Source organism: Propithecus coquereli, unplaced genomic scaffold, assembly GCF_000956105.1.
Source record: "Propithecus coquereli isolate 6110/MARCELLA unplaced genomic scaffold, Pcoq_1.0 Scaffold9, whole genome shotgun sequence".
NCBI lineage: Eukaryota > Metazoa > Chordata > Mammalia > Primates > Indriidae > Propithecus > Propithecus coquereli.
The window spans coordinates 1,035,493-1,051,188 of NW_012155284.1; the positions used below are offsets into that span (position 1 = coordinate 1,035,493).

At 36.2% G+C, this 15,696-nt stretch overlaps 1 protein-coding gene across 1 annotated transcript in view; it reads right to left on the reverse strand.

Annotated features, from left to right (window-relative positions):
- ATG10 (autophagy related 10) overlaps window positions 1-15,696 on the reverse strand; it is a 266,695-nt gene that overhangs the window by 60,686 nt on the left and 190,313 nt on the right. The window contains exon 4 of the mRNA XM_012664569.1: window positions 11,804-11,901. Coding sequence (XP_012520023.1) covers window positions 11,804-11,901 — 98 coding nt within the window. The remainder of the gene's footprint in view (window positions 1-11,803; window positions 11,902-15,696) is intronic.

Consider the following 15,696-nt stretch of genomic DNA (forward strand, 5'->3'; position numbering starts at 1 on the left):
TGATGAGAAAAAAAATCGATTCCTGGCCAGGGCCGCTGAGTGTGTGGAGTTTGCACTGTTCTTCCCATGTCTGTGTGGGTTTCTCTGGGGACTCCGGTTTCCTCCCATATCCCAAAGATGTGCATGTTAGGTTCACTGGAGGGTCTAAATGGTCCCCAACTGAGTGGGTGTGGGTGTGGGTGTGGGTGTGCCCTGCAATGGGATGGCATCCTGGCCAGGGCTGGTTCCCACCTGCTGCTCCGAGATACTGCGAGAGGCTCCCGCCATCCACGACTCACAACTGGAATAAGCAGGTAAATAATTATTTTACTTTTTATCAATCTTTCTTAAATGTATGTATAGCTCACACTTATTTCAATGTTTAATATTAGAAATGTTTTGATCCTTATTTAGAAGTTTGGTGATGCTTTTGTGACCAGAAATATGCTGTATTGATATAAACTTTAACTCTTGTTGATATCAATTAGCCTATGGTAAAGTTGGTTTTGTTATAAGTCGTTTTGCTTAAAGTCAGTTGCCAAGAACCTATCATCGACATTAAATGAGGTGAATTCTACACCAGTTTTATGATCTGGATGAGGTGGATGACTGATAGCTGCAGCTGGCAAAAATCTTCCAATCCAAGACCCTATTTTCCATGCTTAAAGGAGCAGGACTTAAGGGCTTCCACGGAATTCTGCTCAATCATTTATGCAAATCTAACAAATTTTACAAAGAAAAGCCCAGCCCTGGTGGCAGATACTCCTGCAGGCTGCCTCTGGAAAGCAGAAACACTCAGTACTGGCAAAAATATAAATCAGACCCTTTAATTCTGACAATATGTCAACTTCCTCGGTGTCTGAAATGTATGTGCCAATCAACTGCAAGAAAAATCTACATATCAGCTATTCATCAGTAAATTTTAGTGTTAAATTGTTTGATACGTGACTCCAGTCAGAAACCTGATTGACATCAGGCTGCAACACATTAAGAAGAATGATTATGACCAGTGTCAGTGAGCACTTAGGGAAATGGGTACTCTAATATACTGCTGGTAGGAGGAATTAGGGCACCTTTTCTGAGATTGACATGGGACTATAGAACAAATCTTTTACAAGTGAATACTCATTGACTCACCAATTCCACTTCTAAGAGTTTATACCAAGAAATAATTTGACAATTGCATAAATTATATGTATAAGGATGTTCACTTAGAAACTTGTTTATAATACAAATAGTTGGAAAAAACTGGATGTTCACAATGGGCTGGCCTTTCAATGGAATTCTATACAATTATTACATAGAAAATTTAGACACTGGGATGAAACATTAGGATGAAAAGATGTCTGTGATGTAAATTTTGAAAACCAGGTGCATAGTATAATTTCTTTGTGTAGTTTTATATATAATAAATATGAGTATATATTATATATGAAGTTATATACACACATATATAACTTCTGGAAAGCTATGCGCTGAAAGGTTAATAGTGGTAACTTTTAAGGTTTGGGATTATGAATAATTTTTATTTTCTTCTTTGTGGCATTTTGTATTTGATTAAAATTGTTTAGACTATATTGCTTTTCTCAATCACAAAAAAGGAATGGTTATAAAAAATTTTAAGCCTAGATGATACCACTTTTATTTGAGGACAGTCCAAGATAAGTACTGAGATTCATCCATTCAGATTCCTACAGAATTGCTAAGCTCCTTCTTTTGTATCTCGTATCAATATAAGAATAGACAAATTCAAATGCCTTTTGAAGACAGGCAGGCAAGGTAAATAAGTAAAACAGACAGTATGAGGAACTAGGGAGAGGAGGCCATGATTAACTATAGAGCACATACCCAGTCTAAAGGCATTCAAATTCAAAAACATTTCAAAACACTCAAAATACATCTGCAGGCTGAATTTGAACAGTAAGCTGCCAGTAAGGACCTTTATATTATAAACCTACTCATACAGAGTACATTACTGTAATTCTCTCACACAGCTACTGCTGAACATCACCCCCCCCATCTCCTAGAATTGGTTTGAGCGTTATCTATAAAAGAGATTACTTTTTTTTGTATTTGTAAAATGATCTACCTAGAATTTAATACAAGAAAAAGTTTGTCTCTCCGGATAGCCTTGTCTGCTTCCTTCCATAACAGAATGAAAGCAATGCACTTAATTGGCTTTCCCTTTTTGTTATTTGTTATTCTAGAAAGCTCAAAAATTTCCTTTGCCTAGTTTTTCTGTTAAAACTGTCTTTTCCTCTCCATCTTCTAGTTCTTATTCTCTTGCTTTGAAGGATATAGTGTGTGTGTGTGAGCATGACTGCAGAACTGGACACCAAAGGACCTGCTGCCTCTTCTCGGTCCAGGAATCTACGATTCTAGAATCACACCCCCATTCCCATGAACAAAAAACCATAACATCGGCATATGAAAAATAATTGTAATGACTTGCAAGAATACTTTATATACTTTGGTATTATCTCTATTTGTTGACCAACTTTTTAACTATAAAATATAGACTGCAAATATAATGTAGGGAGATTTGCAGCTGCCATGGGAGAGAACCAGGGAAAATTACAAGTGAAAAGAGAAGTTGAATGGGATAGAAAGTGGAACAAAAAAATGTGCAACAACTGCATGGTAGAATATGTGTGTACAGCAACTACTGTACCAAAAATAAGATAAGACAAACAGTATCTTAGCAAGCATATACTCCTTACTAAGGACGCAAAGCATACCCAGGTAAGTGCATCAGCAGAGTCTGTGTTCCATGTACCCTCCAGGTCCTGCGCCTGCCTTCCCCTCCTCCCCAGGCCTCTCTGCCCGCCTCTAGCTTTACTGCCTACCCAACATTAACCTCCTTCTCAAAAACTAGAAATGAGAATATAAATATTCCTCAAACTTGAAGTTTTGGAACGAAGATGTTTATTAAAAATTAAAAATTGATGGTAGGTAATTATCAAAATGAAATGTGCTAAGATGAGTAATATTAAAATTAATTATTAAATATTTTAAATGGCATTTTATTTTTATATTTATAAGCTGCTCCTTTTTTAGAAATAGAAATTCCAAGGATCGATGAAATGCTGGGAAATTCTTTAAAGAAGGCCTTTGTATAAATCCAAGATATGTGCTGAGTCACAGTGTAACTTTGATGGTAAAAAGCTAAGTAATATTTTGCTCCGCCAGATATACACACAACAAAGAACATTAACCAGTCTTTTATTATTTAGTGAAATAAACTTCAACTTAAAGAAGTAAAACCCAAGTATATCAGTATGTCCTGGTTATTTATAAGAAATATATCCTGTTTAACTACGTATCTTAAATTCTCATTAAAAAGGAATAAAACATCTTAAAAATTAATTTAATAAGACAGAAGTCACATAATAAATCTTCTCTGCCTTTATTCAAATTAATTTAAATACTAAAATAGTGATTAGTAGACAGAAAACTTTAGAAAGTTGGCTGAGAAAGTACTGTTATACCAATGCCTAAGTAGCATTTAATATGCAGTTAGGACTTTCCCCAAATACTGCAGGGTATAAAATAAAAAAAAAAATTTAAGAAAAATAAATTACTCAGTCAAAAATAATGAGAAAGAAGTTTCATATACTTCTTCTTTTCTTTTTTAAGTGAGCTTGCTTGGCACTTCTGGTAATAATCAAAGTTAAACCAAGATAAGCTATTTTTTCTTTTTAAGAGCTGGGCTCTTGCTATGTTGCCCAGGTTGGCTTCGAACTCTTGGGCTCAAGTGATCCTCTGTCTCAGCCTGAGTAGCTGGAACCACAGGCATGCACCACTGCACCTGGCCATTCTTTACATATTTCTTAATGTAAGGAAAGTCCAAGGAACAGACAAAATTTTCCCCAAACAAGAAAAGCACAGTTGAGTATGAATGACAACAGACATTTCTGAACTGATAAAAAGAAAATAAATATGGAAAACGAAGTACACTGTGTTTGGTACTCACAACATCAGCACCCAATAAATACTGAAAGTCACAATGCACGTATAGACTGACAATCAAAAAGTAATTACTCGCTGAGACAGAGAAAAATAGCACTGTCATTATTACTGAAAGATACCAAAGTGAGGATAAAACAATGAGAGTATATTTCACCCTCCTAAGACAAGAAAGTGTGGTAGAATCACTGAATACAGTTAAAACATAGGAAGGTTTCTACAAAAAGCCCACAAAACAGATACATTTACTCTGCTACCATAAACCTGACCACTAAAGGGACTTATTAATACCCAGAACTAATACCTAGAAACTCAGATTCAACAAACGAGCAGCAAATTACAGAGAAAACAATCACATGATATCTGTAGTCCCATTTAAATAAAACTCCACCATGAAGGAAGCCAGCAAAGGAGCTGGCAGTGATTCTGAAGAAGCAGCAGCAATCCATAAAGGCTTCTTAATTTCCTTGTCATTTAAGAATTAAGCCACTTCCAGTTCACACCGATCCTACCAGGTGCACTAAATTGATGTCATTATGAGCCATCAGGAAATACCCACCGAGACCTATACCAACACTGAAAAGTTTTGTTAAACAGCTGTGTGTTTTAATTGATTTCTATTATTTAAAATAGGAACAGTTAAAAGTCAGTTATCGGATGTTGTGTAAAAGAGATGCCTAAAGACTCCAGGGAGACTGAGTTCAGAAGAAAGCCAATCACTGGAACTTCACTCGAGCACTTAAGATTATTACTAGAGGAAGCACAATTAAATCATCAGTTTATCAGCCATCATTATAAATCACCAGGCAACATATCAAGCTTCACTATTTAAGAATCCTTAACCAGTGACTTCCTGCATCACTGAGAGTCAAAAGCAATCTATCCACCAAAAGGTACCTAAGGAGTTATGTTTTGTGTTGTGCTTTGATTTTTTTTAACCCTGAGAAATTTATCATGGAAAGATAATGAAAGTCACTGAAATTAATTATCATATTTTTGCATCTTTTAGGCATGCAAAAGTCTTTTAAAAATGAAATCAGTGGTATTTGGGATATGCAAAATGTGTATTGCATAGGTTTCCCATTCCACTCCCTGCAGATATTTAACCAGATTCTTACACAGTACGAGCATGGTGGGATCAAATGAGGAAAAATAATCAATGAGTTTCTTCCCACTTTTATCCATCCAACCCCCTTCATTTTCTTGTACTTGCCTTCCCTAGACACATGGGATCAAAAAGTAAAGTACCATGAAAGTCTTGGTTTCCAAATTTATGCACATGGTTCAAAGTGTTAGAAAAAACATATTTAAAAAGCGGTAAGATATAGGTTGAGTTTCATACACAACTGTCTCCCTCAGAGCTAGGAAACAAAGCAGGGGCTTGGAGAGAAGGCAACTTTGGAAAGGCCATTTCCCAAGAGGGGTGTGTGTGTGTGTGTGTGTGTGTGTGTGTGTATGTACGTACGCGTGCTCATGCATGTGCATACGTGTGCATAAAACAACGCAACACAATAGAATCTCTTGAGGTTTGGGAATTTGAGACTAGAGAGAAAATGAGTCTAGTTCAAGGCAAGTTTCATTTTAAAAAGTCCCTTCCATCATCATCATTATGTTTAGGCAGCTGTAAAATAGAAACGGCAGCAAGATTTGTCTGGGCATAAAAGGACTGGAGAGGTTTCTGCACCTGAGGTTTCTGCAGCCCTGTTGTGGTAGCAGAAAGAGTGGGATGTAGCAAGACCAACTTATTTATTAGACAGAATAGGCACAGTGCCTAGTGGCTACCATAGCTTTAAGAACCCATGGAAACATTTAATTGCTTTTAAAAATAAAAGAAAACAACAAACTTTTAGGTTAAAGAAAATATTTTAATATAATATGACTACAGTCATCTTTGTAAAAAGCCAGTTATAAAATACAATTTTTAATGCTTTTTTATGAAAGAAGAAGCCCATGAAGGCAAATATGTCTAAGGCCCACAAAAGTCAGAACGTGGTCCTGTAATGCAAAAGTTTGATATGAGAGAGAGAGAGAGAGGGAGAGAGAGAGAATGTAAAGGAGAAGGGTGAGAGAGACAAGGAGAAAAGGGAAGCATAGGGCTGAAACAGAGACCCTGGGGTGGATGCATATGGCTAAGGTCTAGCAGTTTAGCATCAACTCCAGAGTGAAAAGGGAGGATGGGTTAAATCCTAAATTTGACACAGTTTAATCATCAATGGCTGAGAAAATCACTGAAGTGACTATATTTACATGGAAATAATAATAATGATTATGATTATGATGATTGCATAATATATTTACTTACTGCTTATTATATGCTAGGAAATGTTCAAAGTATTTTACATATATTGATTTATTTAGTCTTCTCACTGACTCTACATGGATGCTACCATTATCTCTAATGGAAAAACACACTAAGACACGGAGTCGCTGTAATTTGACCAAGGGCACACAGCCAGTAAGTGGTGGTGCACAGAGTCAAGTCCACTCTGTGTGGCTCCAACACCCAGATATGGCCCTACGGTTTCCCAAAGGAACCAATCCTCCTTGGAAAATGGCTGACTCCAAGTCTGGGCAGGAATTGGACAACAGGAATGTGCAATAACTTGTCACACCACAAAACAAGGAAGCCATCAAAGCTATTGTAAATGGCTTGTATCGAAATGACTCAGGAGCCAACTTAAAGAGACTTTCACCAGCCAAAGATGTGGCAAACTGAACATTAATAAAGATGATCACTACAATGAATTGAAATGCATAAAACATTTATGAACTCATAAAGATACATTAAAAAAAAGTTCTTGGTCACCTTTGGAGGATGCTAGAGAACCAACTCATTATTTTGAAAGCTGAGCAAAAGGGGAAAAAGTCAAGCATTTATCCTGCCTTTGCTATACAAAGTATATCTCAGGTAACTAAGCTAGTGAGGGAAACTTTGTCATTATAGAAGTAGTTTAACTAATAAATAATGAATGATAGATTAGAACATCACCATTTTGCAACTTCTAATGAATTAATGGGCCTGGGCAATAATCATCAATGGCTGCTAAGATGACAAGAAAGAGTGATAACCAGACATCATGTGCTTCCTGAACACCTATGAAGTATTCTTGCCACAAAATCAAACTTGAATTTGATCAAGCCCCAACGTCTACCTACCAGTTTATTAAAAATACAGGGAGGAACACACTAAAGACACTACAGACATACAATTAGACACACAAACACACACACAAATCTAGAATGCAAAACACTACTGAATAAACAACTGGTTTCTTCAACAAAAAATTACCAGGACAAAAGAGAGGGAAAAATGAGAATCTATATAGATTCAAAAAGTCTTAAGAGACGCTAACCATGTTAATGTGCAAACCTTATTTGGATTATGATGCAAACAAACTATAAAAAGTATAAACTTGGGAAATGTAAACATTAATTGCTTATTTAATGATATTAAGAAATTATTAACAATTTTATTTGTGATAATAGAATTATGGGTTTTTTTAACTCCTTCCTTTTTTTAATTAAACTTTTCATTTTGACATAATTGTAGATTCGCATTTAGTTGTAAGAAATGATACAAAGAGATACCTCATATCCTTTACTCAGTTTCCCCAATGATAACATTTTGAAAAATAGTACTGTATTACAACTACGATACTGATACAGATTCAGTGAAGATACAGAATATTTTCATTGCTACAGGTTCCCTCATGTTGCCTTTTATAACCATACCCATTTCCTTCCCACTTCTAGCACTGGGCAACCACAAATCTGTTCTTTAATCTATAATTTTGTCATTTCAAAATTGTTTTAGAAAAGGAATCATACACCATGACACCTTCTGGAATTGTCTTTTTGCACTCAGCATAATTCTCTGGAAATTCATCCAGGTTATTAAGTTTATCAATAGCTGGTTCCTTTTTATGGCTGAGTACTATTCCATGGTAAGAGTGCACCGCTGTCTGCTTAACCATCCACCCACTGAAGGACATCTGGGTTGTTTCAATTTGGGGCTATTATTAACAAAACTGCTCTAAAATTCATACAGAGCCCTTACCTTTCAAAGATACTTATTTAAATATTCATGGATTAGATAAAATGATATCTAGGATTTGTTTCAAAAAGTTCCAGACTGGGTGAGATACCAAAAAATAAGGTTGCCATGAGTTAATAAGTGTGTTATACTATTACCTCTACTTCTGTTTGTGTTTAAAATTTTTCATAATACAAAGTCTTAAAAAAGAAGTATGAAAAAATCACTTATCTGGCCATTCCACACCCACGAACACGTACATCTTCAAGTAAAATTGAAGGTATGCTTTTTTATAGTTTAGGCTATGCTAAGATCACAGGAATTCTTGGCCTGAAAGGGGCCACACCTTCCAGTGATCATTATTGTAACATTCACTATACCAATTTTGGCAGATCCAACCTAGGCATCTGTTAACTTTCTTTCAGAAGTTCTTTATTAGGCTACAGGGTTGAGATAAAGGTAGTCCGTAATGTTGGATAAAAGCAGGTAAGTAATCACCATAATCAAATGTATGAGATTCATGAGTGGCTTGTCTTGAAAAGAGAGGGTTCACGTCTGACATGAACAGGTCCTTATCATCAAGACAAATGCTGAGAGAACAGAAGTGTGATTACTAAATATGAAGAGCAAGAAACTATATGAGCACAATCAGGCCTGAAAATGAAGTGAAATGCACTTTATATTATGCAAAGGCTGCTTTTGTTTTTAAGCCACTCTGAAGGACAGCATATTATTATCATGTTCAGACTGCAAGCTAATGATTCCTTAGTACAATTCTGCACAACAGTGTCTACTATTCGACGCCACCAACATTCCATCAGTTCATTCTTTCCTAGTGCTATATCGTATTCTCCCCCCTCCATCCCACTGAGGACACGTTGTTTTTTCTCTGTATAAGGTCTTACAAAAATGAAGACCCACTCTCCCAAAGATCTCAAACAAAGAAGAGGACATAAATACCAACCTATTAACGAATCTGGGATTAAAAGCCAAGACTTCAAAAGGAAATATCCATGATGACTTTCAAATGTCCAGTAGTGCAATGGCTACAAATGAGTTTTCCCTTGCTTGGTCTTTAATGCCTAGACATGCTCTGTGATGAGCAATTCTAAATTCTAAAGCTTAAATAAAGATTGTTATTAAAAGTGGGATACCTGTTTACAGATCAAATCCCAATAAGACAAATGCCAAAGGATCATCTAAATTTTACAGTTGTGTGTACTTCGGTTATATCAAAATCCCTCCTATTAAGTGAGCCCCGGTCTTCGTGTTAAAATTGTAATGCTTATTGTGATAGGATTTGATCTGTACTACCATACTATGATAGGTAGGAGAAAGATGGTGCCTAATAGGCTGTCTGCGTGATACTCAAATGCCTATAAATTGAAAGACAGTCAGTTCTATTAAAAATAATCAATGTACAGATTGGTTCATTTGGTTGGTTTAACAACTTAGGAGTTCTATCAATGCAAAGAAATCTATTGGCAATACCATATTAGGAAACTAAGAAAATTCGGCTGAATTCAAAATCTTGTTCCTATGTCATGAGTCAGAACAGAAACATGTGGAATTAAAACACCAAATGACACAGACCACCAAAAATTGTGCTATACAGGCTTGCATTGAGGAGATTAATGATAGGGCTGGACAGAAAAGGAAAAGGATTCAGAATTGGGCTCCAGTGCATAATGGAAAATGTAATTGAGAAGGAGCTGAGAAAAAGGCGTAAAGTTAAATAGACATATATTTTTGGATACTGTCTTCCTCTATGTTTTGCCATCTTCCTTGACTCTTACAACCAAATCTGGGTCCTGTGGATTTTGCCTCTACAGTATAAATTTTTGGACAGCTTGTGGTCACATATAAGACAGTAGAAGTTGAAGCTCTTCCCGTTTACCTTGACATACTTAAAGGTTAATCTAAAATAGATTGCATAAAATAAAATGTTCTTGCCAAAAATCTTTGGAGCTGATTTTCTTATATATCACATTACCCTTCTTTATAGCTACCACCTATGCCTGGTCTACAGAACTTGAATTTCACAGGGGGTCATTTTTGTGAGCTGAGATGATTTCAGAGAAAGGAGCACATAAGAGAACAGATAGGAAATACGCAGACAGAACAAAGAGGGAAGGCATTAAACCTGAAAAAATTCCAAGAATAAACTTCACAGGATGGGTCCAGAGAAGTGAATAGCCATGTTTGGCAAGAGCTGTGTAGAGTGGAGGAGAAGAAGATAAAGGGAAAGTTGGAGCCAGGAAGTAGCAGCCACTGACGCCCAGGCAAGGCATTCAGACCACATCCCCTAGGCCCTTGGAGAGTTTCTGCAGGTCTGAGCATGGGTAAGTACTTAAAGCAGTGGTTAAGAAGGTGTGACAAGGAGCAGGGAGGATCGGAGCAGAAGACTGGCAATACAAGGCTGTACTAATTGCTTCAGGAGAGGTCACAGCGTTTGATCTAGAAGAGTAACAGTGGGAAGAGAAAGGAAAAGACTAATTTGAAGGGCAGTGTGCAAGGTACACATACTCAAAGCTAGTTTTGTCCTCAATTAAAACCTAGAAAATGGTCACTTGCAGTCATTGTCAGAGAATTGCTTATGAGATGCTAAGGACTCTTATGTTGATTGGGAGGTAAACTGTCATTATGATCAAACACATGAGAAGGCATAAAAATGCTAATGGCTGATAAAGTCATTTTTAAAGGAAGTTTTCATTAAGCTTATTTGGAAAAATAAGATTTTTAATATAAGTAAAAATTATTTTTAAGGAAATCATGATTGGTTGCAAGGTGATGAGTATTTTTAAATTTCTAAAATAATTAACGGCTGATTTTAGCAAGGCAGTAATGATGACTTATATGATTGACAGATCTATTTTCTCTATTTTTACAAATCTACTTTTTCTATCTGCTTTTGCAGATCTATTTTTCCCACTTTTGCAAATCACTATTGCAAACCTAGTATTAATCAAAAGTTCTTTTGCAAATGCACCTATGAGTAAAACTGGGAAACATTATAGATGACATAAGCTAAATCATCTATTTCTTAGTATATCTGCCAACTTAGTTTCTATTTTCCTTTACTTAATACATTTTTATTGAGCACCTATTATAAGTGCTATGCTCTTGTGGGATATATAATGAAGAGTGAAACAGACACAGTTTTCCCACATGGGGCAAACAGTAGAGATGGTCCCAGATGTAAGATGATTCAATTGACAAATTTTCAACTTTATGATGGTGCAAAAGTGATATACCTGCTTTAGTGGAAACCATACTTCAAGTGTCCATATAACCACTCTGTTTTTCACTTTTAGTAGAGTATTCAATAAATTACATGAGCTATTCAATACTTTAATACAAAATCGGCTTAGTGTTAGATGACTTTGCCCAACTGTAGGCTAATGTAAGCATTCTGAGCATGTTTAAGGTAAGCTAGCCTAAGCTATGATATTTGTCAGGTTAGGTGTATTAAATACATTTTCGACTTAACAATATTTCCAACTTACAGGATGTAACCCCATTGTAAGTCAAGGAGCATGTATATAGTGGAAAAGACAGACATTAATTTTAAAAAATTATCCAAATATGTAATTTTAAATTATGGTAAGCACTATCAAGGAAAATTATAGGCTACTATGAGAGCTTATAATAGGGAGGCTAAACCAAGACTGAGCCTGGGAAGATGTTTTTAAGGAAACTGTCTTGAGCTGAAATCTGTAAGGATGTAGAGGAGTTACACAGGAAAAGAGTGAGGGAGAGGGAACTAGATGAAAACATGAGCAGAGAGAAAGAATTGCATATAATAAAATGACAGTACACTCTAACCTGCTGGGTGATAGTGTCCCATGGTCCCTGTAGCAGCCGCGTCTTATAGCACTCATGGACTCCTTCCCATATGTCCATCAGAGTTAGAGGTCTCCCATCTGTGAAAGTGCATGGTAAAGACGGAGTTAGTAATCCATATGACACAATGGGGCTTGGTGTCCTAAAGAATATTATGACTTTTTAAAAAAATCTTTACTAGTGCACAAGCTATTTATATATCTAGGGAGTGCTATGTGAATTACTATTTTCTTCCTGAGGAAAATTTAAACATTCAAGCTTCTCTCCTTTGTATCCATCTAGCATTTAAATTATCTGCTCATTCATTGCTTCTAGGAATTTTACAAAATAAATAAAATCCAAATGTGTTTTAGAGAGAACTGACAGATACAAGCACAGGCAAAGGGCCAGGCAAATAGACTCCCACATTCACAAGGGTGCAGTAGGGACACCTCTGAAGTCTTAATACTTCCTTGAGTCCTTAAAACAAAGAGTCCATACTCATGCTTCTTTCACTTTCTCATTGATTACCTGTAAGGTCCAAATCATTCTGCTGGGTACCATGGAAAATAGAAGGAAAACACACAATTTCTCCTAGTAAGGAGCCTATCATCCACTGGGGAAACTATGACAAGTATATTGATAACTAAAATACTATCTAGGTAGAGAGTGGTCTCTACCCAAAGAAAACTGCAGTTTGCTGACAGTCCAAAGGAGATATTGGCACCCAGTGTTAATGGGCATGTCGGGGGTGAAGGGACTTGAAGGGGTTGGTATGAAGAGATTAGTAAGAGTTTTGGTGAACAATAGTTCTTCTTTTATTTGTTTAAGTGGTTTTGATTATCTATCTCTATTCTGTAACCACCCAAATAATGTATTTTATGAAGACCACCATGGCACTTACAGTACACACAAGATAAGTGAAAAAATAGGTATTTAAGTTCTGAAAAGAAAGCAGAGAGAGAGTGCATTACCTAAAGATTTCAAACCACACACTGCTGGAAAGAAAGAGTCTTAATGCTAGAATGTAGCACTGCTTGGCCCACTCAGAGCTATCAAGTCCTCCAGCCTTAAGGGGGTGCTCTTTTTCTTAGGCAAATGGATGGTATCATTCAAAGAAAACACATCAGTATACTAAATCTTTAGATCCAAAGAAGTATTTGGTCATCAAGTGCAACAAAATAATCTATTCAAGAACTCCAAAAAACCAAAAAGCATTTTATTCAGATACATAGAGTATAAGTAAAAACATAGGGTGTTGGAGAAAGAGCACTAGATTATTATTGTTCAGCAAATATTTAAAAAGCACTTGCAATGCCTCTGTCCAGGCTAAGTTTAAATCCTGGTGTTGGTACTTACTCTCTGTGTGACTGCAAGTTATTTTGCATTTAACTTTACCAGAAAAATGAGGATAATAATCCTTTTCACACTTTGTTCTTGTGAAGCTCACATTAGTGAACACATCCATGACTGCGTTAGGCATACAATAAGAGCACGATGATTATTAAGTATCTTCTCCCAGTCCCCACTTCACTATTTCAATAGTTCTCAAAGCTAAAAGATTCGTTTCTACATTGTCATTTCTTAGAATTTTGCCATGTTTCTATATCATGCACATTGTCTTTGATATAGTAATATACAAACACCATATGCACGGCGTTTCTCATGTTTGATCTGAAAAGTTGAACTTTTCCTCAACCTTTATTTTCAATAAATAGCAATAGAATATTTTGATACATTTTCAATAAGTATCTTCATCTTGGCATTTATCTGGTGGCAGGAGACCATTATCTTGTGATAAATAGTTTTATTCCATTGACATTTCGATGTCTGTAAAATGAACAAGATTTATTCATCCAATTAACATTTGAATGTCATGTTTAGCTACAAGTTAAAAACAAGCTGCCTTCAGTACGTGTGTTATATTGTTTTCTGAACACATTTACAGACTAGGGCCAAACTCTGTTCTTAAGAGAAGCACTACACATCTTCAAAATATGCACGTGTATGTGTCTGTGTGTGTGTGTGTATACTGACGTTGGAAGAGGCAAAAAAGACCTTATATACGTCAGTGTCAAACAGTAAACTAAATAATCAAATTATGAAAAGATGACATGCTTTTAAAATAATTTCTACATATCACAGTTAGAAGAAATCAAATGCCTGTATTAGGACAACAAAATGTTAGAGCTGGTATAACTGCTAATTTTACAAATAAGGCAAACAAGGTCTTGGGAAACATGTATCTGCCCAAATATTGGAGCCAGTTCACCTCTGAACTGAAGTCAGAATCGAAATCTCAGGACTCACCAGTGCTCTTCCTGCTATTCCATGCTGCCTCTGAGGGCAGAGGCATTGCAGATGCTTTATAAATATTTACTGAATAATGATAAATGAAAGAATGCCTTCCTAAACTTTATTTCCTCTAAGACAGAGAAAGCTTTGCAGACGTAGAGAAGAATGCTGGGTTTAATATCTGGTAATCAGTAATGATTTTAATTTTATTCCTTAAGATATTTCAGTCAACAATCTAAATATGGAGTAAATGGTTTGGATATTACCACTGTCAAAAAACTGCATACTCTGCTGGAAACATTCATACAAAATGCAGTAATAAGCAGCCTAGCAACAATGTGGAGACTCAGAACAAATGTTATAGAATTTTCATCAGATTTGGTACTAAAATTGAGAGTATGTGCAGTAAGTTTTCAGACAACACCAAATCTAGCGAAAAAACTGAACACCTTAGAATACAGGAATTAAAAAATGATCTGGTTAACCTAAAATAACAATCATAAGGAGTTAAAAATAAGTTCCAAACATAAAAATCGACTGTACTTCTACTTATGTCATGAAAATACATATTTTTTAAATGATGAAGAATTTCTATGGTCTTCCCTTTTCTAGTTTTTTTTAAAAGACAGTAAGACTTTAGCAGTATTTAGGCTCTTTATACATCATTTAATAAAAACAGAGCAGTTAGTAGAAATGCATCTCTATGTGTCCCTTGATTTTAACTTGATTATAAACATTATAGTGATAAAAATATTTTTAATAATAAAAAAATACAGAACAAACTCAACATATTGACACCTACCAAGCTTTTTCTCTGTTCGCCACACATGCTGCAAAACCAGAAACCCAGGAGTCATTCTAGATCCCTCTCTCTTTCTCAATCTATCTCATAATGAAAAATACAGCCTGCTATTATATTCTGAATATCTCTGGAAGCTGTGCTCTCCACTCCATTCCCACTGCACTGGAGTTCAAGATTCAAGCCTCCAACAACATCCTTTGTCAGTCCTCTAGCCCCAATGCTTGGTCCCCATCCCCATTCATTTCAAACACAAATCTAATCTAACTTTTCCTCTGTTGAGCACCATGCTCTGGTTCCTCCCATGTATAAAATCCAAATATTTTGGTACTCTAGACCCTGCTGACTGGCCCGCTTTTGCCATTCTTCCCTGTGAATCCGCCCTCAATCAAGATGGCAACTCTGTCCCACCACATGCTCATACAAACCTAATCCTTTGCCTGCTGTACTTTTTTCCTGACAAGTATCACTCTCTGGAATTGTCTTACTTGTTTATACATTAATCATTTCCAGTCTTTGTCAACTAGCATGCAAGCCCTGTCAGGGCAGGGATCTTGATTATTAACATTCCTGCATGTATCCCAGCACCTCGGTCAGGGTTAGGCCACAGTAAGTGGTCAAGGATTTGCTGAATTAATGGTATAAAAGTTTGTTTTTTTCCCCACTCAGTGTTATGACATAAACATTTCCCATACTGGCAAACAGTCATCGTTATGCAGGTGCAGGGGCTCACGCCTGTAATTCCAGCTACTGGGGAGGCGGAGACAGGAGGATTGCTTGAGCCTAGGAGTTTGAGTCCAAT